We start from the raw sequence: 24991 nt of genomic DNA on the forward strand, positions 1-24991 counted from the left end.
TATTGATCTCAGTTTGCATTTTGTCTAGACCACTTGGCTTCAAACCTTATTATAGCCATGGTCCAAACATGGACAAAAGAGTTGAGAAGGGAGAGGGGCTGCCTTTGACATCAAGGCAACATTTGACTAAATGTGGAGAGACCTGGCAAAAATCAATTCAATGGGAATCAGGGAAAAAGTTCTCCAGTGGTTGCAGTCATACCCAGCACAAAGCAAGAGAGCTGTGGTTGCTGGAGGCTAAGCACCTAAGTCCCAGGGCATCTCTGCAGGAGTCCCTCAAAGCAGTGTCCTAGGCCCAGCCATCTTCAATGGTCTCTATGGGTGGTACTTTGGCACAGTGGTTAGCACTGCTGCCTCACAGCACCAGAAACCCGGTTTCAATTCCAGCCTCAGGTCACTGTCCGTGTGGAATTTGCACATTCTCCCCATGTCTGCATGGGTTCCCTCTGGGTACTCCGGTTTCCTCCCTCCGTCTAAGATGTGCAGGTTAGGTTGATTGGCCATGCTAAATTAACCCGAATGTCAGGAGATTAGCAGGGTAAACGTGGGGTTATGGGAATAGGGTCTGGGTGGGATTGTGGTCAGTGCAGACACAATGGGCCAAATGGCCTCCTTCTGCACTGTAGGGATTCTGTGATCTCCCCTTCATCATAAGGTTGAAAAGTGAAAATATTTGCTGATGGAATACTCTCCACTTTATCTAGATGGATATAGTTCCAGTAACATTCAAGGGGATCAATACCATCCACATCAGAGCAGTCTGCTTGAACAGCACTTCATCCACCACCTCAAAACATTCATTCATCGCTCCAGCACCAGCACCAGCACACAATTACAACAGTGCATTCAATGGACTGCAGCAACCTGCCAAGTCTCCCTCAACAGCATTGGCCAAAACTGCAACCTTTACTAGCTAGAAGAACAAGGACAGGAGACCTTGGAACTATCTCTGGGTAAAAATTCTGGAACTCCCTCCCTTTCAGCTCTGTGGGTATACCTGCACCACATGATCTGCAGGTGTTAAGGAAGGTGACTCACCACCACCTTCTCAAGGGCAATTACAGATAGGAAATAAATGCTGGTTTTGGCAGCAATGCTCACATCCTGAGAATAAATTAAAAAATTTATTTGTATAAATATTAATGAATCCTATTAACATTTCAAACACATTGATTGGATCATCCTTAAATCTGCTTGTATTATTTTGCGTAAAACCGACCAGGTTAAGTCTGAGGAATCTGAATTACACCACTTTCAAAGCTAATTTGTCCTTCCTGTGATGTAATGCCCAAAACTGAACTGAACTCCACATGGGGTCTGACTGTAGTTCTGTACAACTGTCTTTAATGAGCTGAAATTTGCAAAATGTGAAGGATGGGAAGCCAGTAGAAAAGCATTGGAATACAGAGATAAAAGTAAAAATGGACTGAAGCAGGCACAGAGGTAGGCATGGTTATGGAGAAGGGAATAAGCAGATGAAATTTGTAACAAGTAACAATGACCAAAGACAATGGCTTTCCATCCTCCTAATATTTAATTCAAGGAAATTTTGCCTCATCTGGGACTAGATGACAGACAAGAAGTCTGACAGCACAGCAGTAGTGGGTGTGGTTCACGGGGTTGATGTAAAGTTAGCACTGGTGCTGTCAGTGAGCATGAAGAACCTGATATTTTTGGATGATGTCCCCCGGAAACAACATGTAGGTGTCAACTAGGAGAGGATCAATGATAGATCCATTGGAGGAATTTCAGCATACAATGGTGGAAAGTAATGCAATCATATACAATTCTGTGGCTACGACTGGATGAGTAACAGCAGATCACATGAAGGCAGTTCCACTCAGCTGGCTAATAGTGAAGTGTTGGAAACCATGCCATGTCAAAGGCTGCAGACAGAGGTCATGAAAACAGGAGGAGGTACCATGCATTATTGTTAAAGAGTCACGTCATTTGAAACTTTATCTGGGACTCCTTCAGTACTGTGATGGGACAGAAACTAGTTGGACAGTTCAAGCATGGAGTCGTCGTAAATGTGAGCATGCATTGGCAGGCAACAACTGGTTCAAGAACCAGGTTCAGAAGAGCAGAGCAGTTATATTGGACTCAAAACATTAACTCCGTTTCTCTCTCCACAGATGAAGCCAGACCTGCTCAGTTTCTCTGCATTTACTGTTTTTATTTTGGCTCAAGAACGGTGGTGAGGAAGGGAAGTTTGGAGTTGGAGTGATATTTTCTAAGCACAGAAAGGTCAAGGATTGTATTTTTTTGGGGGAAGAAAAGCGTGGTAACTTTGAGAGAATACAACTTAAAAACAATTTTTCCTCCACAGGCCATGAATTAAACAAAGCAGCATTGATAGCTGGAGATTTCAAAAAGTAAAATATTTTCATTAATTCAGCCAAGAATGAATGAAATAGGTTGAAAATTGTATTAAACAACAGGTTTTTAAACTCACTTAAAAAAATTGTAATGCACTTTTAAATTTGAAATAAAATAACTAATTGCAAGTAAAAACCACAAGCAGTAGACCATTCAGCCCAGCGAGTCTGTACCACCATTCCATAAGAGCATGGCTGGTCAGATTTCTGCCTCAACATCAATTTTCCACCTGCACTTCATAATCCTTGCAGATGAAAAATCTGATCAATTCAGATTTGAATACACTCAATGACCTAGGTTCCATTATTCTTTGAGGAAACAATTCCAAAAATTAACAACTCACAGAGAAAATATTCCCCTCATTTGTCTCAACTAGTTTATTTATTAGTGTCACAAATAGGCTTACTTTAACACTGCAATGAAGTTACTGTGAAAATCCCCTCATCGCCACACTCCAGTGCCTGTTCAGGTACACTGAGGGAGAAGTTACTATGGTCAATGCACCTAACCAGCATATCTTTCAAACTGAGGAAGGAAATCAGAGCACCCGGAGGAAACCTGTGCAGACACAGGGAGAATGTGCGGATTCCACACAGACAGCGACCTAAGCCAGGAATCGAACTCGGGTCCCTGGCATTGTGAGGCAGTAGTGCTAATCACTGTGCCACCAAAATGGCAGAATGACATTTCACCAAATGAAGAAGGCATTCAGCATGGTTGCTTTCATCAGTCAGAACACTGAATACAGAGTTGGGACATCTTGTTGAAGTTGTACAAGACATTGGTGAGGCCACACTTGGAATATTGTGCGCAGTTCTGGTCACCCTACTATAGAAAGGATATTATTAAACTAGAAAGAGTGCAGAAGAGATTTATTAAGATACTGCCGGGACTTGATGGTTTGAGTTTTACAGAGAGGTTGGATAGACTGAAACTTTTTACCTTGGAGCATAGGAGGCTGAGGGGTCTTACAGCGGTCTATAAAATAATGAGGGGCATAGATCAGGGAGATAGTCAACATCTTTTCCCAAAGGTAGGGGAGTCTAAAACTAGAGGACACAGGTTTAAAGTGAAAGGGGAGAGATACAAAAGTGTCTACAGGTGCAATTTCTTCACACAGAGGGTGAGTGTTTGAACAAGCTGCCACAGGTAGTAGAAGAGTCAAGTACAATTATGTCTTTTAAAAAGCACTTAGTTACATGGCTAAGTTGGGTACAGAAGGATATGGACCAAATGTGGGCAGTTGGAATTAGCTTAGGGGTTTGAAAAAAAAAAGGCAGCATGGACAAATTGGGTCTATGACTCTATTCTGAAACTGACTCCCTGAATACTACACTTCCCACAGAAGTGGAAACATTCTCTCAGCACCTACTTTGTCAAATCCCCCAAGAATTTATGTTTCAATAAAATCACCTCTCATTTTTCTAAATATGGATGAATATGGATCCAATCTGTTCAAGCTTTCATCTCAAGATAACCCCTTAATTCCAAGAATCAATCTAGTGAACTTTTTCTGAATTTTCTTCAATGCAAAGATATCCCTCCTTAAATAAAACGAGAAATGTACCCAATACCTCTGCGTGGTCTCACCAATGCCCTGTACAATTATAGCAAGATGTTCCTACTTTTATGCTCCATTGCAACAGAGACCATAATTCAATTTGCCTTCCTATTGCTGTAACTGTATAGTAACTTATGATTCATGCACAAGGGTACCCATACTTCTCTGTGTTCTGTAATCTCTCTCCACATACTCTATTCTCCCTACCAAAGTGGAAAACTGCACATTGACTGGAAATGAGAAAATAGCTGAGGCACTGAATAGGTATTTTTCAATAACATGCCAAAAATTAATGACAGGAAGGGTATGGCAGGTGAGAACCTAGAAACTATTATCACGGAAGAGGTAGCGTTAGGCAAGATAATGGGCCCAAAGGTTGACAAATCTCCTGGTCCTGATGGAATGCATCCCAGGGTACTAAAAGACATGGCAGGAGAAATAGCAAATGCACTAGTGGTAATTTACCAAAATTCGCTGGACTCTGGGGTGGTTCCTGCAGATTAGAAAACAGCAAATGTGATGCCACTGTTTAAAAAAAGGAGGTAGACAAAAGGGAGGTAACTATAGGCTGGTTTGCTTAACTTCTGTAATAGGGAAAATGCTTGAATCTATCAAGGAAGAAATAGCGACACATCTGGATATAAATTGTCCCATTGGTAAGACACAGCATGGGTTCAAGAAGCGACGGTCATGCTTGACTAATTTGGTGGAAGTCTTTGAGAACATTATATGTGCAGTGGACAATAGGGAACCTGTGGATGTGGTGTATCTGGATTTCCAGAAGGCGTCTGACAAGGTGCCACACAAAGACTGCTACGTAAGATAAAAGTGCACTATGTTACAGGTAATGTATTAGCATGGATAGAGGATTGGTTAACTAACAGAAAGCAAAGAATGGGGGTAAATGGGTATTTTTCTGGTTGGCGATCAATGACTAGTGGTGTGCCTCAGGGATCAACGTTGGGACCGCAATTGTTCACAATTTGGAGTTGGAGACCAAGTGTAGTGTGTCAAAATTTGCAGATCACACTAAGATGGGTGGCAGAGCAAAGTGTGCAGAGGACGCTGAAAGTCTGCAAAGATGGTAGGCGAGGATACTTCATCTGCCAGATCCTCGCCTACCATCTTTGCAGACTTTCAGCGTCCTCTGCACACTTTGCTCTGCCACCCATCTTAGTGTGATCTGCAAATTTTGACACACTACACTTGGTCTCCAACTCCAAATTGTGAACAATTGCGGTCCCAACGTTGATCCCTGAGGCACACCACTAGTCATTGATCGCCAACCAGAAAAATACCCATTTACCCCCATTCTTTGCTTTCTGTTAGTTAACCAATCCTCTATCCATGCTAATACATTACCTGTAACATAGTGCACTTTTATCTTACGTAGCAGTCTTTGTGTGGCACCTTGTCAGACGCCTTCTGGAAATCCAGATACACCACATCCACAGGTTCCCCATTGTCCACTGCACATATAATGTTCTCAAAGACTTCCAGTGGTGGAGGCTACCTCACTAAATATTTTTAAGACGCGGGTTGATGGGTTTTTGATAGGAGAGGGGATTAAGGGGAGAGGGCGGGAATGTGGAACTGAGCCACGACAGATCAGCCATGATCTTATTGAATGGCGGGGCAGGCTCGAAGGGCTAGATGGCCTACTCCTGCTCCTATTTCTTATGTTCTTATAAAATGGACTATTATTTAAATGGTATAAAATTGCAGCATGCTGCTGTGCAGAGGGATCTGGATGTCCTTGTGCAGGAATCTCAAGGAGTTGGTTTGTAGGTGCAGCAGGTAATTAAGAAGGCAATGGAATTTTGTCCTTCATTGCTAGCGAGATGGAGTTTAAAAACAGTGAGGTATAAGCTGCTGGTGAGGCCACACCTGGAGTTCTGTTTACAGTTTGGTCTCCTTACTTGAGAAAGGATTTACTGGCACTGGGGGGGATGCAGAGGAGATTCACCAGGTTGATTCCGGAGTTGAGAGGGTTGGATTATGAGGAGAAACTGAGTAGACTGGGGCTATACTCATTGGAATTCAGAAGAACGAGGGGAGATCTTAGAAGATTACTAAGGGAACAGATAAGGTAGAAGCAGAAGAAACTAGAAGTTGGGGACATAGCCTCAAAATAAGGGGATGCAGACTTAGGACTGAGTTGAGGAGGAACTTCTTCACACAAAGGGTTGTGAATCTGTGGAATTCCCTGCCCAGTGAAACAGTTGGGGCTACCTCATTGAATGTTTTTAAGGCAAGAATAGATAAATTTTTGAACAGTTAAGGAATTAAGGGTTATGTGAACAGGCAAGTAAATGGAGCTGAGTCCACAAAAAGATCAGCCATGATCTTATTGAATGGCGGAGTAGGTCGAGAGGCCAGATGACTTACTCTTCCTCCTAGTTCTTATGACCCACATTATACTCCCTCTGCCAAACATTTACTCATTCACTTAACCTATCTATATCCCTTTGCAGACTCCAGGTCCTCCTCATAACTTGCTTCGTCACATATGTTTCTATTCCCACCAAATTTCACACAGTACAACCAAAAAAAACAAAAGCTCAGAGGATAAAACCCCTGGTCCGGATAGATTGCATCCACATATTTTATAAGAACCTAAGAAAGGAATAAGGAGCATTACAACTCATATTTAATCATTCAAGGTGTAGTGCCAGAGGACAGGTAGAAAACTAAGGTAATTTTTACTTTAAGGCTAGGGGTGGAGGGAGGTAAACAGAGCATACCAAGGGAATTACAAATCAGTCAGCTTAACATCAATGGCAGAAAAAATAAGTTAATTCCAATTACAGGAGAGATTAGAAGAATTTCTAGCAATGAGAATGTAACAATGATCAGTCAAGCATGGATTTCAGAAGTGAAAATCTTCCTTGAACAACATTTTTTTTGTGGTAACAGAGAAAGCAAACAACACTAATGTAGCAGATGTTAATTCACCTGGATTTTTAAAATGCCTTCAATAAGATTGCCCTTAATGAACTAATAAGGTCAGAGAACATGGAGTCAGGGGACAAGTGGCAGAATGGATTGCTTGCTGGCTTCAAAGCAGAAACCAAAGAGAGTGGGAGTAAGGGTAGTTTTTCAGAATGACAAAAAAGTGGAAGTGGTGTTACACAACGATCAATGCTGTGACCACTGCTGTTGACAATTTACATTAACAATTTGGACTTTGAAATGAGAAACACAATTTCTAACTTTGTGAATGAAATAAATGGAGGGATACTCAACACTCACAGGTCTGCAACAAATGCAGGGCATTAATAAACTAGCAGGATAGGAAAATAAATGTCACATGAAGTTCAACATAAATACATGTGAGTTAATACATTGAAAGTTTTGGTGGGGTAAAGGGACCTTGGAGTACATAAACAATCACTAAAAATTGCATAACTGGTTAACAAAGCCATAAAAAACAAAGCATGATAGAATTGAAAAGTATTAGGGGTGTTATGCTAAACCTGTAACGAACGTTTGTTAGATCACATGTAGGAGTACTGGTTATCATTTTATTAAAATGAGAGAAGTATGTCAAGGGTGCCAAGATGATTAACAAGGATCACACTAGAAATGCATATGTATTACACAGGTCAGAAAAGGATTGACAGACTGAGCCTCTTCCAAATCAGAAATACGTAACCCAATAGGTTTGACTGATACCTGGATCAAGTGATGCAGGATCAAGTGAGAGAGGGACTTTCCCTCTCCCACATTCACTGCTGTGTCTGAACCTCAGGCTCTAGCTAATCAACTCTGAGTCAAAGTTTCTCAAGCTACTGATGCCAACTGCAGATGTGGCTGTTGTTCACCACATAGGTGTCTACCAATTCCGACATGCTACAGCTCTAACATACATCACTCTGCTACTTCTCTTTTACTTTATTTAACTAATAAGTTTAAAATATCATTCAACAATTATTTGTAGTTTTAAGTAGTTTAACTATAAAGTTAATACACTGGGATTAGCTCTGGAATTCTCTGAAGATTTAACATTGACATGGGTTGAATGACGCACTCCTATGTTGTAAACAACTATCGTGCTATAGAGTACGATGCACCTTTTTATTGGGAGGTGCCAAGCGGAATATTCAATTACTATAATCATAACCTGTGCAATCAAATATAAAAACTTAATTATTATTTTCCCCATTTTTATATTTATCACCAAACTACCAATTCTCGGCCTTGATTCATACTGAGCACATATACCTGTTAGGTTATTTTGATTCACACATTAATATTTCCCATTCTTTTTCTGAATATATGTTTCAACTCATCCTGAAACTTCAAACTAGCCAATAAAGGACTGAGCATGAAGAACCATCATTTACAATATAGGCCTGAAGCAACATGCTTGTAATCCATTAAATTACCAATGTTAAAATAAATATTTAGCATACAAATAAATATCCTTCGGGATGTTACTATTTTACAACACTCAACACCTTTTGCAAGATTTAATACCAAAGTCATACTAACACAAGAAGAAATATTTAAAATTACAAAAGGCAAATCTAAATTATGAAAACGTCATCATATCAGAAATCTGTTCTGCATACAAATCACTGGAAGCTATGCTGTGTTCACTATCTGCTGTTGCAACCTGTAATTACTGCAAAATTGGCATTGCATTAATACTTAGTTAACCAGTTACCAGCTGTCAGATCAGCCATGTTAGTGAAATAGTGATTAAGAGGAGCTGATGAGAAATGAGGAGTCAAACATAATGGGATCACTCTATTCTAATCCTGTCAATTAATCTCTAACTGCTCAAACAATGGAGAGAATCGTTTAAAAAAGTGCCTTTTGATAGCCTGCAAAGACTTAGGCTAGCATTACTTGTAGGGGTTTGCACATTAAAAGAATAATCAGTGGTCGATAAACCATTAGTTTTCAACTTCGTGAGGGCGCAACACCATAATACCACAGAGCTGTTCAATACGAATAGGTTTCCTCAGTGTGACAAAACTGTCCATATTATAACCATTCGATAATTTGTAAAATGTCTCCTTTTTTCCAATTCAATTTTCTCTCCTTTTTGAAAGGCTGTGGAGATTTTGGGAAGATTTTGCAGTACTTTTCCAGTCATCCAAGCGACCGTGTGTGTTTGACAGGTTACTTAACCACAGAAATTAGCGCTAAGCTTGATTCTGTCCTTGCCAGGTACTCATCAAAAAGTGATTTTTCAGTAAACATTATTGAATAAAAGTCAGAATCATAAAACCAAGCAATTATTCCCCTTCCTTAACCCAATGACGGAGAACTAAAATGTCAGGCTCAACTTCATTCTACAGACAAACCAGGGACTGAAGCTAGGAACTCACTTACATATATAGTTCACCAATACATTACATGTTGGATCAAGAAACCAAACACTTTTCATAGAATCTCTACAGTACGGAAGGAGGCCACTTGGTCCATCAAGTCCGCATCAACCACAATCACACCCAGGCCTTATTCCTGTCACCACTCATTTACCCTGTTTGACTCCTCATTTCTCATTAGCTTCTCTTAATCACTATTTCACTAACATGGTTGATCTGACAGCTGGTAACTGGTTAACTAAGTATTAACGTAATGCCAATTTTGCAGTAGTATGGCTAATCAACTTAACCCGCACATTTTTGAATTGTGGAAGGAAACCAGAGCTCTGGATGAAGCCCATGCAGACACAGGGAGAATATGCAAATTCCACACAGGCTGTGACCTGAGGCCGGAATTGAATCCAGGTCCCTGGCACTGCGAGGCAATAGTGCTAACCACTGTGCCATTTTCTTACTGATAGGTGCTGCAAAAATGAACTTGAAAAAAAAGACATACCCTCAGAGAATCTGCCAATTTTGATAGAAAAACTCCTAAAAGAAAGCCTAAGGTAGTCAACAGTAAGGCAATATTGGATTGTGGAATAGATTTAAAGTTGTAACACATTTCTCCAGCAGATCACTTTCTTCAGTCACTCACACTGCAAAGTACCATACCAATTCTCATCCATTGTCCGGTACAGATTGTGATGTCCACCTGCAATGTAGTGACATTCACGCCACAAGTATCAGGCAATAATCATCTCCAACAAGAGAGAACCTAACCATCCTTGACATTCAACAGTATTACCACTGCAGGATCCCTCACCATCAACATCTTGGGTTACTACTGAAGCCTAAGTGGACCAGCCACATAAACACTGTGGCTCCAAAAAGGTCAGAATCTGGGAATTCTGCAACAAGTAACTCAACTTACGACTTCCCAACAGTTTATCCACCACCAACAAGGCACATATCAGGACTGAGATGGAATAGTCTCCATTGGCCTGGATTAGTGCAGCTCCAACTACACTCAAGAAGCTCAATACCATTTAAGACAAAGCCACCGCTTGACATTCTACCCCGCACCCCCCCCCACCTCAAATATTCACTACCTTCACCACCAGCACACAGTAACTGCTGAGTGTACAATCTACAAGCTACACTGCAAAAACCCACCAAGGCTTCTTTCTTCAACAGCACCTTTCAAAATCAACCTGTAACACCTAGAAGGACAAGAATAGCTGACGTATGGGAACACCACTAATTGCAAGTTCCTCTCTAACTCAAACACCATCTTGACTTAGAACAATATTGCCACTGGATCGAAACCCTGGAACTCCCTCTTCAACTGCACTATGTGCTTACTTACACCAGAAGGACTTATAGCAGTTTGAGATGGTGACTTGACACCACCTTTTCAAGTGCAATTAGCGTTTGACAATAAATGCTGATCTTGCCAGTAGTTGATTACATCTCGTAAAGGAATACATTTTTTTTTAAAACTTCAAACTCGCTCCTGTTCATATTAAACAGAAAAGCTTGATGCAAAAATCACTATTTGATCAGGAATCATTCATTAAATATTACCACACTCCCACCAATATAAATTTTAACAAACTTCACTCAATCAACTTATTACATGCTATTAAATGACTATTGTCTTGGAACATATCATGAATTATAGATAAAAATATATTTTGATAACTTGTTCATCCAAACTTATTACGCACAGACAAATCATCTATACAATTTAGATCAAAATGACAAGAAACCGGTTAAGAAGTAGGCTACTTTAGACCTAGTACTGTCAAATTGAAAGTGATATTGGTAAGCCCAAATCTGGGGTATACATTTAAAGAAAGCCATTTACACAATTTGAGGGGCAGGTAGGCAGAAGTAGATTTTGAAGTTGTTTAAACAAAATAACGGCAGAAAAGCTTCACAGTTAGAGGAATAATTCATTTCGTCAACAAGTTCCCTTGAGGAAGAAGAGCTGAAGAAACGGTATTGGTATCAGTGGCTAACCAGGGAAATTAAGAATAGTATCTGACCAAACGAACAGGCTTACCATTTTACCAATAAAGAGTAAGCCTAAGGATAATATAAATAATACAAATAATACAAGAAAAGGCTAACAAGAATTATAAAAACAAGTTGTATAAGTTTAGACAAATGTGTAAAAAGGAGGACATTAGCAAGAGTAAACACAGGTCCTTCAGAGTCAGAGTCAGGAGAAGGGATAATGGCAAATAAAAAAAAACTGAACCAAACAAATATTTTATTTCCATCTTCACTGAAGAAGACACAATTAACATTTTGGAAATTGTGGGGAATCAAGGATCTAACCAGAATAAGAAACTTAAAAATAATTTAAAATCAGCAAAGAACAAGTACTGGAAAAATTAATCGGACATAAGACCGACAAATCCCCTGGGCCTGATGGCCTACATCCTACAGTTCTAAAAGAAAGATCATGGATGCATTGATTTTGATTTTCCAAAACTTTATAGATTCCAGAACATTGCCAATGAATTGGAAGATAGCAGGGAGAGAGGAAATAGAGAACTTTAGGCAAGTTAGTCTAACATCAGTGTAGGGAAAATGCAATAATTGAAGGGCATGGTAACAAAGCAAATTGGAAAATCATAATGTGATTAGGCAGAGCCAAAACAGCCTCATGGAAAGAAACTTGTGTCTAACAAATGCATTAACTTTTCCTTTTAAACTGATGGGAAAAAAAAAACTTACATTCATACATCACCTTTCATGACCTCAAAGCTTGAAAACACTTTACAGCCAATTAAGTATTTTTGAAGTGCAGCCACTTGTAACGTAGGAAATGCAGCAACTAATTTGCATTAATCAATTGCCCACAAATAGCAACGTGATAACAACCAGAGATAATCCATGTTACTGATGTTGACTGTGGGGTAAATACTGGTCGAGACATCGGTAATATCCCTGCTTTCCTTCCAAACAATGTCAGGGGATCTTTGACACCCACCTAAGAAAGCAGACAGGACCTTTGTCTAATGTCTCACCCAAAAGATGACAGCATTCTCTCAAAACTGCACTGCACTGAAGTGTGAAATCTAGATTTATATGCCAAAGTCTCTAGAACAGAACTTGAACCCACAGCCTCCTGATTCAGGAGACAGCAATGGGGCCAACTGAGCCGCAATTGAGGATGCAACTAGTAGGATAAGGAAGGGGAAATCCGTGCATGTTATATATTTGGATTTTCAGAACGTTTCAATTAGGTGTCTCACATGAGGTTGCAATACACAATTAGGGTTTACTGTATTGGGGTTAACATTAGCTTGAATAGAAGATGAATGGAAAAAAATGTCAGAATAAATGAGTCATTTTCAGATTGCAAGGGTGTAATTCGTGGAGTGCTTCAGGGGTCAGTACTTGGTCCTCAAATGAGGAGGAAAACTGTAATGCATCCAAACCTGCTGACAATATGAAGCCTGGTTGGGTACAAAAGGACGTAAAGAGGCTGTAAAAAATTAGTGATTTTGTGATTGGACAGGAAGGTAGCAGATGCAGCATAATGTGGATAAATGTGAAATTATGCACTTAAAAGCACAATATTGATTTTACCTCGTAGACAAATCACAATGGTAACATGTGAGGACAGCTAACAATTAGGAAGCCAAATAGCATGTTGGTCTTTACTGCAAGGGTGTTAGACTATAAATGTAAGTAAATGTTACTGCACTTATATATGGAACTTTTATGAGATCACACTTGGAGTAGTGAGTGGTCTCTTTTGGGTAGATTTAGTCTCCTTAACTAAGGAAACATATACTTCTCTTGGAAAGGGTGCAAAGTTGGTTCAACATATAGATTTGGGGATGTGAGGACTATCCTATCAGCAGAATGACCCTATATTTTGTGGAGTTTAGAAGATTGAGATATGATCTTATTGAAACACAAAAATTTGTAGATAGAATTGCTAAGAGGCAGTCACCCTGGAGAGCCACAGTCTTGTTGGCATAGTCTAAAGATAAGAAGCCAGCAAATTAGGACTAAGATAAGGAGAAATTTCTCCTTTAATGGACATAGATTTTTAGAATTCTTTACCCCAGAGGACTGTGGGTGCTTTGTCAATGAGTGTATTCAAGTCTGAGATTAACAGATCTTTGGACATGAAAGAAATAAAGGGATGTGGGGAGAGAGACTTGGTGCAAACTTTCAACCATGATTGCATTGAATGGTAGAGCAGGCTGGAGGGGCTGTATGGGCTATCCTGCCCTTATTGTTTACATACTACAAGTTTACTAAGTTTCCAAGTTAGTAATCATCTTAAAACATCCATTGAAGCTCTCTTTCTGACTTCAGCAACATAGCATTTAACGCAACTTGAAACACTGACAAATATAAAAGGACAGAAGCTAAGCATTTTGAAATTACTCTCGAAAAAAAGAGAAAGGGGAAAGTAAACAGCATGTAGTAATTAAAAACGGAAGTTAATAACCTGGAGATCATCTATCTTGATTGACAGAGAATCTGCAAAGATGTGAAGTAGTTTATACTCAGAGTCAGATAGAAAACTGACAAAGATATTCTTGGATACTTATGCAGGATATTTTGAACCTTAACTGAAACCCCATAGAAAGATTTTCAAGTCACGCTGAACACATGGCTTACTTGTATGCTTTGAGAAAAGTCGTCTAATGTTGTTATAAATAGTTGTAGGTCACCAGAGAAACAAATTGCTCACATCTCGTTTCTAGGTTCTTGAAATTGCACTAGCAAATAATGAATGTCACATACTCTAGACAAGTACAAAACAAGAACAGCAAATTCATCAAATGTGCAAAGAAGCACAAGATGGGCTTGAGTCTTAGCACATTGTAAGTGTACAAAACAAGCATGCCAGATTTTATGGCTTCTTTGTAATTTAAAGCTTGGAGAGAAGCAAGAACCAAACAAAGACAATAACAGTTATTGAAAAGTGTATGAAAGCAAAGAATAAACCTTTTATTAAGTTTTTAGCCTGTCAATAAAGCTTACCAATGTGTAACCTAATGAGAAAGCAAGTCAAAGGAGACAGATTGGTCAAGATTTTAATCTCACTGGTAACTAGTAACCCAGCGAGTAAATAAGACATGTGAATTTGAAGGACGTGCAACAAAACAGATCAAAAATAGACAAATGTTTTCTTAAAAATCTAGAATTATTATAAATGTGAAACTTTCAATGGCACTTGCATAGTTAATTACAGCTAATAAAATAGCATTTAGCACTGGCTTCAGATGTGGAAGTTTCACTACGTATTACAAAGCAACATCATACTGGATATAAAACCCAGGGTTTAGGCACTTTCAATCGAGGGAAAATGAGAGAGACACGAGATCTGAAACATTGTTATACAGTTTCCAATAGTCATGAATTACAATAACAGAACCCTTGAAATAGCGAAGTGAGAAAGACAAGAGGCAAACTATGAAAAAGAAGCTAAATATGTATTTTATTTTCTATCACTGATCAGTCATGAGCAGGCAGGTTACTCAAAAAAAGTACCAAAAACAGAACCAACACACAGGTATCTTTCAAAACTAAGTGATCTCAAGCCTGTTGACATATAGCTTAAGAATATTCATTTTCAAAACATGCTGCAACCACAATTTCAGACATTATTGCTCCTTTCTTCCAGAATGCTAGGAATTTGGGAATTCATAACCTACCTGAGAAGGTAGACAGCTCTTTCAATATCATTGAGTTCTTCATCAACTGTCAACCTTTCTATCTCTTCTGGCGTCTACAAACATAAATAAATATTAAATGTGGAGTAGACATGCAATATTTAGATGGTTGCCATTAAAATTCAAGATAATTTCAATCAAAGGAAACTCAAGGGTATGTCGGATGATATCACAAAACTGCAGTGAAAAAAGCTCAGCATTTTGTGATTGTTGACAAGTACATAAGAACATAAGAAATAGGAGCAGGAGTAGGCCATCTAGCCCTTCGAGCCTGCCCCATCATTCAGTAAGATCATGGCTGATCTGAAGTGGATCAGTTCCACTTTCCCGCTTTCTCCCCATAACCCTTAATTCCCCTGTCTATCAGAGATCTATCTAACCATGACTTAAATATATTCAGCGAGGTAGCCTCCACCACTTCAATGGGCAGAGAATTCCAGAGATTCACCAGCCTTTGCGTGAAGAAGTTCCTCCTCAACTCTGATCTAAACTGCCCCCCCCCCCGCCTTATCTTGAGGCTCTGTCCTCTAGTTCTGCTATCCTTTCTAAGCGGGAAGAATCTCTCTACCTCTACCCTATCCATCCCCTTCATTATCTTATACATCTCTATAAGATCTCCCCCTCATCCTTCTAAACTCCAACGAGTACAGACCCAGTCTATTTCGTCTCTGTTCATAGGCCAACCCCCTCATCTCCGGTATCAGCCTAGTGAACCTCTTCTGCACTCCCTCCAAGGCCAATATATCTTTCCACAAGCACGGCGACCAAAACTGCACACAGTACTCCAACTGCGGCCTCACCAGTGCCCTGTACAGTTGCAGCAAGACCTCCCTACTTTTATGCTCTATCCCCCTCGCTATAAAGGCTAACATTCCATTTGCCTTCTTGATCACCTGCTGCACCTGCAGACTGGGTTTTTGCGACTCGTGCACAAGGACCCCCAGGTCCCTCTGCACCGTAGCATGTTGCAGCTTTTCGCCTTTTAAATAATAATCCCTCCTACTATTATTTCTGCCAAAGTGGATAACCTCACAAGTAGGCGATTAGATCACTATTTTCAAATTTATTGGCAACTATCTAGTATTTTTATGTTATACGCTTACAGAACAGCGATGCATTAACATAGAAAAATACAATTAAATCTGAACTAGTCATGAGCGAGCACAGTTCTGAGTAGCAGTTTGTTTAGACACGTGATTCCTCACAAGTAGTGAGAAGTCATTTATGTTTTACATTAGGAGAGAAAAATCATAATTTAAATACAGCATTACTACTTTTATAAAATATACAAGGCAGAATCGAAGCCGGACAATGGCGGGGGGTAAAAGCATAAAGGAACACCAGTTGAAAGCAAAGAATTTGGCTTTTCTCCAATAGTCTGATGGATCAAATGGCAACTCCACCTTCCTAAAACAACCCCAACTTCAAAAAGTGTAATCTTAAACTTGATGTTCCATTTCTTTGCAGCCCAGTCACAATTCTGCAGCTAAATATGCAGGTTCTGATTCACAAGCTAGCATTAACTTGCCGCAAGTCAGTAGCACGACGGCACAGTGGTTAGCACTCCTGCCTCACAGCACCATGGACCCACGTTCAATTTCCAGCTTGGGTCACTGACTGTGCGGAGTCTGCACATCCTCCTTGTATCTGCATGGGCTGCCTCCAGATGCTCCAGTTTCCTCCCACAGTCAAAAGACGTGCTGGTTTGGTGCATTGGCTATGCTAAATTCTTCTTCAGTGTACCCGAACAGGTGCTAGAGCATAGCGGTTCAGGGATTTTCACAGTAACTTCATTGCAGTATTAATGTAAGTCTACTTGTGATACTAATAAATAAGCTTTATCACTCTTATCTCAAGTCAGTTGGTTCCAGCTTCAAGTCCCATTCCAGGATTTGAGCACACAAAAAAAAAATCAAGATTGACACTCCAGTGCAGTACTGAAGGATTGCTGCAGTGCCTGTGTCCTCTCTTGGATGAGGCATTAAACTGAGGCCCCCTCCGCCTGTTCAGATCGATACAAAAGATCCCAAGGCACTATTTCAAAAAGGAAAAAGGAAATAATCCCTGCTGCCCTGGCCAATATTTATTCCTCAATGAAGATCCATAAGAGCATATTAATTTGTGTTTGTTGGCTGCACATTGACATTTTCTTCATTCCAACAGTAAAAACATTAAAGTTCAGGTCCTGAATATAAAAGCAAGTCTTTCTCTCTCTTTTCCTACTACTGAAAACATTTTACTAATGACAGTTCTTAAATTGATGAATGCATTTGACAGGCTACATGAAAAAAACCTACTCAAACTGATGTTAGTTTGTCAAAAACAAATAGCTATATGAAATATGCTGTGCCAGTAAATGCTAATGTTTTAGGTTCAACTTGGGTTTCATATTACCAATCTATGCAAGTTAACAACATCCAGGTTACATGTAAAGAACAGAAAACACTGGAGATAATAAGCAGGTCTGGCAACCTCTACAGACAAACAGTTAACATTTCAGGCTGATGGTCTTTGGTCAAAACAAGTGCAGTCTGACCTGCTGAGCATTTCCAACCATTGCCTGTTTTTATTTCACATTTGCAGCAGCTACAGTATTTGACTTTGTGTTCAGATTAGATGTGAACCGTTATACATAGCAGTGAGAACATCTAGTCTGTATCACATCAGAAATGTCTTCATTAAATTGGTACATCAGAATGCATTAAACAGTGAATCATTCGCACTTCAGGATGAAAATAGAACCATATTAATATTTGGTCAGAAATATAATCTGATCTATTCAGCATCAATTTGCCATTTTTTTCCAATTCTCTCACATATTTGGTGTTAAATAAATAAAATATCAAATTATGGATGCAGTTCTTAGAATAAATAAGCACAATGCAAGTGGCACCGACACCTATATTAATGGTTAGCAGGTAAAAACGTTCCCGTTAAAATGAGTCATAATTTGCTAACAATTTGAGACCTGGTACAGCAGATTTGATGTTTCATTTGGTGCTAACTTACGTAATTCAGCTTCTCTTGCCTGCGGCTGTAATTGGTATTATCAGAGGCCCTATATAATAAACCTGATGTTGCCTCAGTTGCTGTGAGCAGGCAGTCAATTTTCACTTTAAGTGCATTTCCAGTGCAGTGGGTCAGGAATAAGTGGGCTGCCTTCATTCAATGCACTGTAACCAGGGCAAATTATTGTGTGCCTGGTTTAAGTAACCTTGAGAGTCCTACTTACAATGATGGGTTGGCAACCAAAGCAGTGAAGAAAGGTATTTTAAAATCTTTTATCATGAAAATCCCCACCCTTTCCCCTGATACATACCTTCAGATATCTGCGCACTGGTCTCTCAATGAAACTAAGTTCTTGCAAATCTTCTATTTGTCCAAACAGATTATCTTGGCTGAAATCCATCATCTTTCGACTTTTGTATATTCGTTGTTTTAAGATTGAGAAGAGGGTAGATGGATGGCGGGGGGCGGTGGGAGGTGGAGAGGGTGGGATGGATGGCAGACGAACAGATAAAGGGTGGATGGATTGGGGGGGAAGAGGGTGGATGGACTGGGGGGGGAAAGAGGGTGGATGGATTGGGGGGGGAAAGAGGGTGGATGGATGGGGGGGAAAGAGGGTGGATGGATTGGGGGGGAAAGAGGGTGGATGGATTGGAGGGGAAAGAGGGTGGATGGATTGGAGGGGAAAGAGGGTGGATGGCTTGGGGGGGAAAAGAGGGTGGATGGATTGGGGGGGAAAAGAGGGTGGATGGATGGGGGGGGAAAGAGGGTGGATGGATGGGGGGGGAAAGAGGGTGGATGGATGGGGGGGGAAGAGGGTGGATGGATGGGGGGGGAAAGAGGGTGGATGGATGGGGGGGAAAGAGGGTGGATGGATGGGGGGGAAAGAGGGTGGATGGATGGGGGGGGAGGAGGGTGGATGGATGGGGGGAGGAGGGTGGATGGATGGGGGGGAGGGGAGAGGGTGGGTGGTTGGGGGGGGAGGGGAGAGGGTGGGTGGATGGGGGGGGAGGGGAGAGGGTGGATGGATGGGGAGGGGAGAGGGTGGGTGGATGTGGGGGGGAGCGGGTGGGTGGGTGGATGGATGGGGGGGGAGAGGGTGGATGGATGGGGGGGGAGAGGGTGGGTGGATGGATGGGGGGGAGAGGGTGGGTGGATGGATGGGGGGGAGAGGGTGGGTGGATGGGGGAGAGGGTGGGTGGGGGGGGGAGAGGGTGGATGGGGGGGGGAGAGGGTGGATGGGGGGGGGGAGAGGGTGGATGGGGGGGGGAGAGGGTGGATGGGGGGGGGAGAGGGTGGATGGGGGGGGGGAGAGGGTGGATGGGGGGGGGAGAGGGTGGATGGGGGGGGGAGAGGGTGGATGGGGGGGGGAGAGGGTGGATGGGGGGGGGAGAGGGTGGATGGGGGGGGGAGAGGGTGGATGGGGGGGGGAGAGGGTGGATGGGGGGGGGAGAGGGTGGATGGGGGGGGGAGAGGGTGGATGGGGGGGGGAAGAGGGTGGATGGGGGGGGAAGAGGGTGGATGGGGGGGGAAGAGGGTGGATGGGGGGGGGAGAGGGTGGGTGGATGGATGGAGGGGAGAGGGTGGGTGGGTGGATGGATGGATGGAGGGGGAGAGGGTGGGTGGATGGATGGATGGGGGGGAGAGGGTGGGTGGATGGATGGATGGGGGGGAGAGGGTGGGAGGATGGATGGGGGGGGAGAGGGTGGGTGGATGGATGGGGGGGAGAGGGTGGGTGGATGGATGGGGGGGGAGAGAGGGTGGGAGGGAGGGTGGGTGGATGGATGGGGGGAGAGGGTGGGTGGGTGGATGGGGGGTGGGTGGGTGGATGGGGGGGGAGAGGGTGGGTGGGTGGATGGATGGGGGGAGAGGGTGGGTGGGTGGATGGATGGGGGGAGAGGGTGGGTGGGTGGATGGATGGGGGGAGAGGGTGGGTGGGTGGATGGATGGGGGAGAGGGTGGGTGGATGGGGGACGGGAGAAGATGGATGGGGAAGAGGAATGTGTGGGGTTGAGCTCGGGGGGGGGGGGGGACAACGTTAGGGAGAGGGAAGGAAGATCAGTGACTCTCCGACAATCCCAGCACCATGTCCCGGTATCCAAGCCGTCCCTATCCGCCGCCGGTCTGCTGCCTCTCTTCGATCAGGTTGGCGGGGGGTGGGTTGAGGCAGTTTCGAAGATCGGGCCGTTTTCCCCCTCTCTCTCCCACCCCGCTGTTGGCGGTGGAGCCCTCCCGCTTGTGAGGGAGGGGGGTGGGGGGGGGGAGTTGGCCTCGGCCGGTCCTGTGGCTCCTCACTGCCTCCGGCTTTTTCCCCCCCTCCCGTTAATCTACCTGCTGACCCCTCCGCGTCCTGGACGAAGCGGGGGTGTTTATCACCGACTCCCGAGATGCGGTGTGTGTTTGTGTAGATAACCCCCCCTCCCTCCCCTGCACTGCACTGACTGAACTCGAAGCCGCACTGGGTGAGTGCCGAACGGCCGACGACTCTGAAGCGAAGATCAGCAGCAGTAGCGCTGGAGCCGCTGGGAGGGAGGGAGGGAGGGGAGAAGGGAGGGGGCGGGGCCGCTGCGCGGGGCCCTCCGTCGCCCGGCAGCAGCCGTCACCAAGGGCAACCAGCCGCTACGGCGAGCGCCGTCTGGCACAAAGGAATCCCGCTTCCGAACGCGTTCGCTTGTGCATCGCCTCCCCCCGCCCCCTCCCACACACACGAGCCGTCCGGACGGTGACCCTGCCCGCATTAATCATCAATGCCGCCTCCTTCCTTCTGGGAGGGCAACCCAATACTGATGCTGGAATAAATCAACTCTTTTCTTCAATCCATTGTCACAAATAGGCTTTACATTAACTCTGCAATGAAGCTACTGTGAAAAATCCCCTCCAGTTCTGGTACACTTTTATTCATTTCATGGGCCTCACTGGCTGGCCAGCATTTATTGCCCATCCCTAGTTGCCCTTGTCGGGAGAGCAGTTGAGAGTCAACCACATTGATCTGGAGTCACATGTAGGCCAGACCAGGTAAGGAGGGCAGATTTCCTCCCCAAGGGGCATTAGTGAGCTTGGTGGGTTTTCCCAACAAAATGCTGAGAAAGACCAACTTAATATACGGTGGTTCCATTCAAAAAACTGATGGCAGCAGGGAAGAAGCTGTTCTTGAGTCGGGTGGTATGTAACCTCAGATTTTTGTTTCTTTTTCCCGACGGAGGAGGGTGGAAACGAGTGTGCCCGGGGCGCGTGGGATTCTTAATTATGCTTTGCCGAGGCAGCAGGACGTGTAGACAGAGTCAATAGATGGGAGGCTGGTTTTCATGATGGATTGTGCCACATTCACGACCTCTTGTAGTTTCTTGCAGTCTTGGGCAGAGCAGGAGCCATATCAAGCTGTGCTACAACCAGAAGAATGCTTTCTATGGTGCATCTGTAAAAGTTGGTGAGAGTCACAGCTAACATGTCAAATTTCCTTAGTCTTCTGAAAAGTAGAGGCATTTGTGGGCTTTCAAGGTTTTGAATCATAAAAACTATGGCATCAGTGTGGAGGGACTAGGACAGCTAGAAACTTGAAGCTCTTGACCATTTCCACTTCTTCACCGTTGATGTAGACAGGGGCACGTCCTCCACTATGCTTCCTGAAATCAATGGCTATCTCCTATCAGACATTAAGAGAGAGATTATTGACCAGATTCTCTATCTCTTTCCTGTACTCCATCTCATCATTGTTTGAAATCCAACCGTCTACAGCGATGTCATCAGCAAACTTGAAAATGGAGTTGGACAGGAATTACCAGATTATGAAGGAAATCCATGCAGGCAAGAGGACAATATGCAGACTCCGCACAGACAGTGACCCAAGCCATGAATCAAACCCGGTTCCCTGGCGCTATGAGGCATCTTTGCTAGTCACAATGCCACCGTGCTGGCAATGAACAGGATTGGATTTCTCTGAGATTTGCATTCGTCAAAAGAAATCTTCTCATTCTTTTGGGAATAACTTTTTTTTATTAAAGGCAACATATTCCATGGACATTATATAGCCCTCTGGTAAACTAGTCATGTCCTTATGGGTGCCACTCCATTGCTCAGTGGGAACACTGAATCTAACGGTTGTGGGTTCAAGATTTTGAACCATAAGATCTAGCCTCAGGTTCCAGTGCAGGACTGAGAGAGTGCTGCACCGCAGGAGGTGCTCTCTTTCAGATGAGATGTTAAACCAACATCCCCTCTGTCCTCCTAGATGGATTGTAACAGGGAAATAGAGATGGAACAACAGCTGTTGAATTTTTGTAGTAAATTTGTCTACTAAACAGTCCTGTATTGCACTGTCAAATAGACTGATATTTAGTTTACCAGTCCTGTGTGAGATTAGTTTGTGTTAAGCAAATTAACACACCATGGACAGAAGGTTTTATCATGAAATATCTCCTGAGAGGCCGGTTTGTTTTCACCAAATTTCCTTTATTTACAAACTCAATTCACTCCTAAGAGTGCTTCAGGTACAAAGTCAGAATCAAGAGTGTAAGTAATCCCTGACACTCCTCAATATATATAGGACTCCCTGACTGAGTAGCAATCATTGCCACAATCAAGGAGCTCATACTCCAAGAGGTCAGCCTCATGAGTCTCATTGAGGTCATTACATATAATTGCCAAGGAAATCTACCATGGCAAAATAAACTATTCTCTTGACAGGCTGATATATAATCTATCTGAATAAAGGTAAAGTTTAAAATGGAGGCTACTTTTCCACCAGGTCCAAAGGGGAGGACTGGGGAATTAGATCTGTGGAAACCAAGCAAGACTGCAAATGTCACAACTTATTAAAAAAAGGATTCTTCTTCGTAGGACAGCATGATTAAAGTATTAATATACAGTTACAATAGACTAATGTATGTTATTACAGTTGGTTGAAATGCAAGAAAGATAATATATCTGCTTCATAACTTGTTTCAAAGGCGATATCAGAGGATAAATGCCCAGAACTGGCTACAAAATGTTAGTCGAGGTTCGGAAGCTTTGGACTCTGTAAATGTAACTAGTGTTAGGTAAATCTCCATGAAGATTGCTATACAAGTTATCTAATACAATTACTAACGTTACCCCTACATTTTACTGCTTGAGTTTTTAATTGTAAGTAAATATGATTAGCAGTCAACAAATAGATCTAATATATTTTCTGGGATCTGACACAGGAACATATGCTAATGCATTTGTGGGTTGGTATTATAGAAGTTGCTGATAATCAGGATCATAGACTTTGGATCAAAAACTAATGAGTTTTTTCAAGAATAGATCCCTGAACGAAACAAATCAAACACTAGAGTTGTGCTGAAGTCCCTGAAATTACTTTTTGATTTAAAGATATCCAAATGCATAAATTATTTCCACATTTCATAAGATTCCTCATATTATCATTGTCATTTCATGGGTTAAATTTAATTTTTTTAAAGTTCAGTCTGATCTTCATCAAAAAAATTGAATATATGAGTAAATAATAACTACTGATAACATTTGCATACCTTTCTATGTTGGTTTGATTGAAGTCGTTTTGAAATATTTGTATGTAATTTCTTTACTGACAATTTGACACAGGCTCAGATATTGTAAACTTTGTTTATTAGTCACAAGGCTTACATTAACACTGCAATGAAATTACTTGAAATTCCCCTAGTCACCACATTCTGGCGCCTGTTCGGGTCAATGCACCTAATCAACACGTCTTTCAGAGTGTGGGCATATATTAAACTCCCCAAGCTGGCGGTAGGGGCAGGGTGATTATTTAAACAACACCTGCATTAAAAGTGGCCTAGCATAGTATTGGCATGGGGAAAGGCAAAAATGCATGAAAGATTGACTTGTACAACTTTGCTTCATGTAGATAATTTAATTAGTTGCATGGTAGGTACCATGTCCAATACATAACTACAACCTGAAATATAAAACTGAAAGGCGAAGCTGTAATGGGTTCCAGGCAGTATAGTAAATCCAGTGGAACAAGTTTTTTGCCCACAATCTGATGGTCAAATCCAAACTTCCTTCAACATTTAAAGTTAATTCATTTGTTACAAGTGAGGCTTATTTACTTGTAACTTCCTTCAACATTTAAAGTTAATTTATTAGTTACAAGTAAGGCTTACATTAACACTGCAACGAAGTTACCTTGAAATTCCCCTGTGTATTCAGTGCGTATTAGGTGTAATACGGTGTGATCTGTGTCTGTGGGTGGTAAAACTTTAGTGACAGGTGGTTGAGAACAGGAATTATTCCATCCAGAAGCCGCTTGGAGGCAGAGCCGGATGGGCGATGCCCAAATAAAGAGTCTGCCGCGTCGAGTGGCAAATGCAATGTGACAGGTAATCCCGGACCTACCAAATAAGGCGGTGAAGTCGGAGATTGGCGAGGCGGGATCTCCAGCAAAGCTTTGACAATATCAACCATCCCCTCTCTCCTCCCCTCTGGTGTCTGCTTTCCCTGCCCAGTAATATCTTAATGTGGAGATGCCGGCTGGGGTAAACACAGTAAGAAGTCTCACAACAACCAGGTTAAAGTCCAACAGGTTTATTTGGTAGCAAAAGGGACTTCTTACAGTAATGTCTTGACCCATGTGCACTGCTGACATTAGTTTGACACTTGGACTTTAGTTTCCTTCCTCGCAGTGAAAACAAAACGAAAGCTGAAGGGGGGTAAAATCCCCCAGAATCACCGCATATTCAACTTGTTGAGGGGAGAAGGGAGGTCGGACAAGAAACGCCACCTCCTCCTCCTGACAACAGCTACCTCCGGCCCAGTCTCCCGCGCTCCGATTGGTCATTAGAATGTCTTCCCTCGCACACGATTGAAGGAAACCTCCAGGGCACCTCCAAACATCGGGGCCTCCGATTGGTCAATAGAGATTCTTCCCTCGAATGTGACTGGAGAAGATTCCCCGGTCACTTCAAAGCATCGCTGCTCACGATTGGTTACTGGTTTTTTCCCTGGCATGTGATTGGAGGAAATCTCCCCGGTCACCGCGAAATATCGTG

The 24991-nt window shown here is 42.5% G+C and overlaps 1 protein-coding gene across 3 annotated transcripts in view; it reads right to left on the reverse strand.

Annotated features, from left to right (window-relative positions):
- The window catches only part of ppp4r4 (protein phosphatase 4, regulatory subunit 4), a 135631-nt gene extending 117127 nt beyond the window's left edge, over nt 1-18504 (reverse strand). For 2 of the 3 annotated variants that reach the window (XM_080202345.1, XM_080202344.1), the window contains exons 1-2: nt 18292-18474; nt 14955-15028 (exon numbers count right to left, since the gene is read on the reverse strand). In XM_080202345.1, the coding sequence (XP_080058471.1) occupies nt 14955-15028; nt 18292-18384 (167 nt within the window). In that variant the 5' untranslated portion in view covers nt 18385-18474. Of the gene's footprint in view, nt 1-14954; nt 15029-18291 lie in introns of all 3 variants that reach the window. The other variant, XM_080202346.1, reaches the window with a different exon arrangement.
- Between the last annotated feature and the right edge of the window lie 6487 nt (nt 18505-24991).

This window comes from Carcharhinus amblyrhynchos, chromosome 14, assembly GCF_965287045.1.
Source record: "Carcharhinus amblyrhynchos chromosome 14, sCarAmb.v2.hapA, whole genome shotgun sequence".
In the NCBI taxonomy this organism is placed as follows: domain Eukaryota; kingdom Metazoa; phylum Chordata; class Chondrichthyes; order Carcharhiniformes; family Carcharhinidae; genus Carcharhinus; species Carcharhinus amblyrhynchos.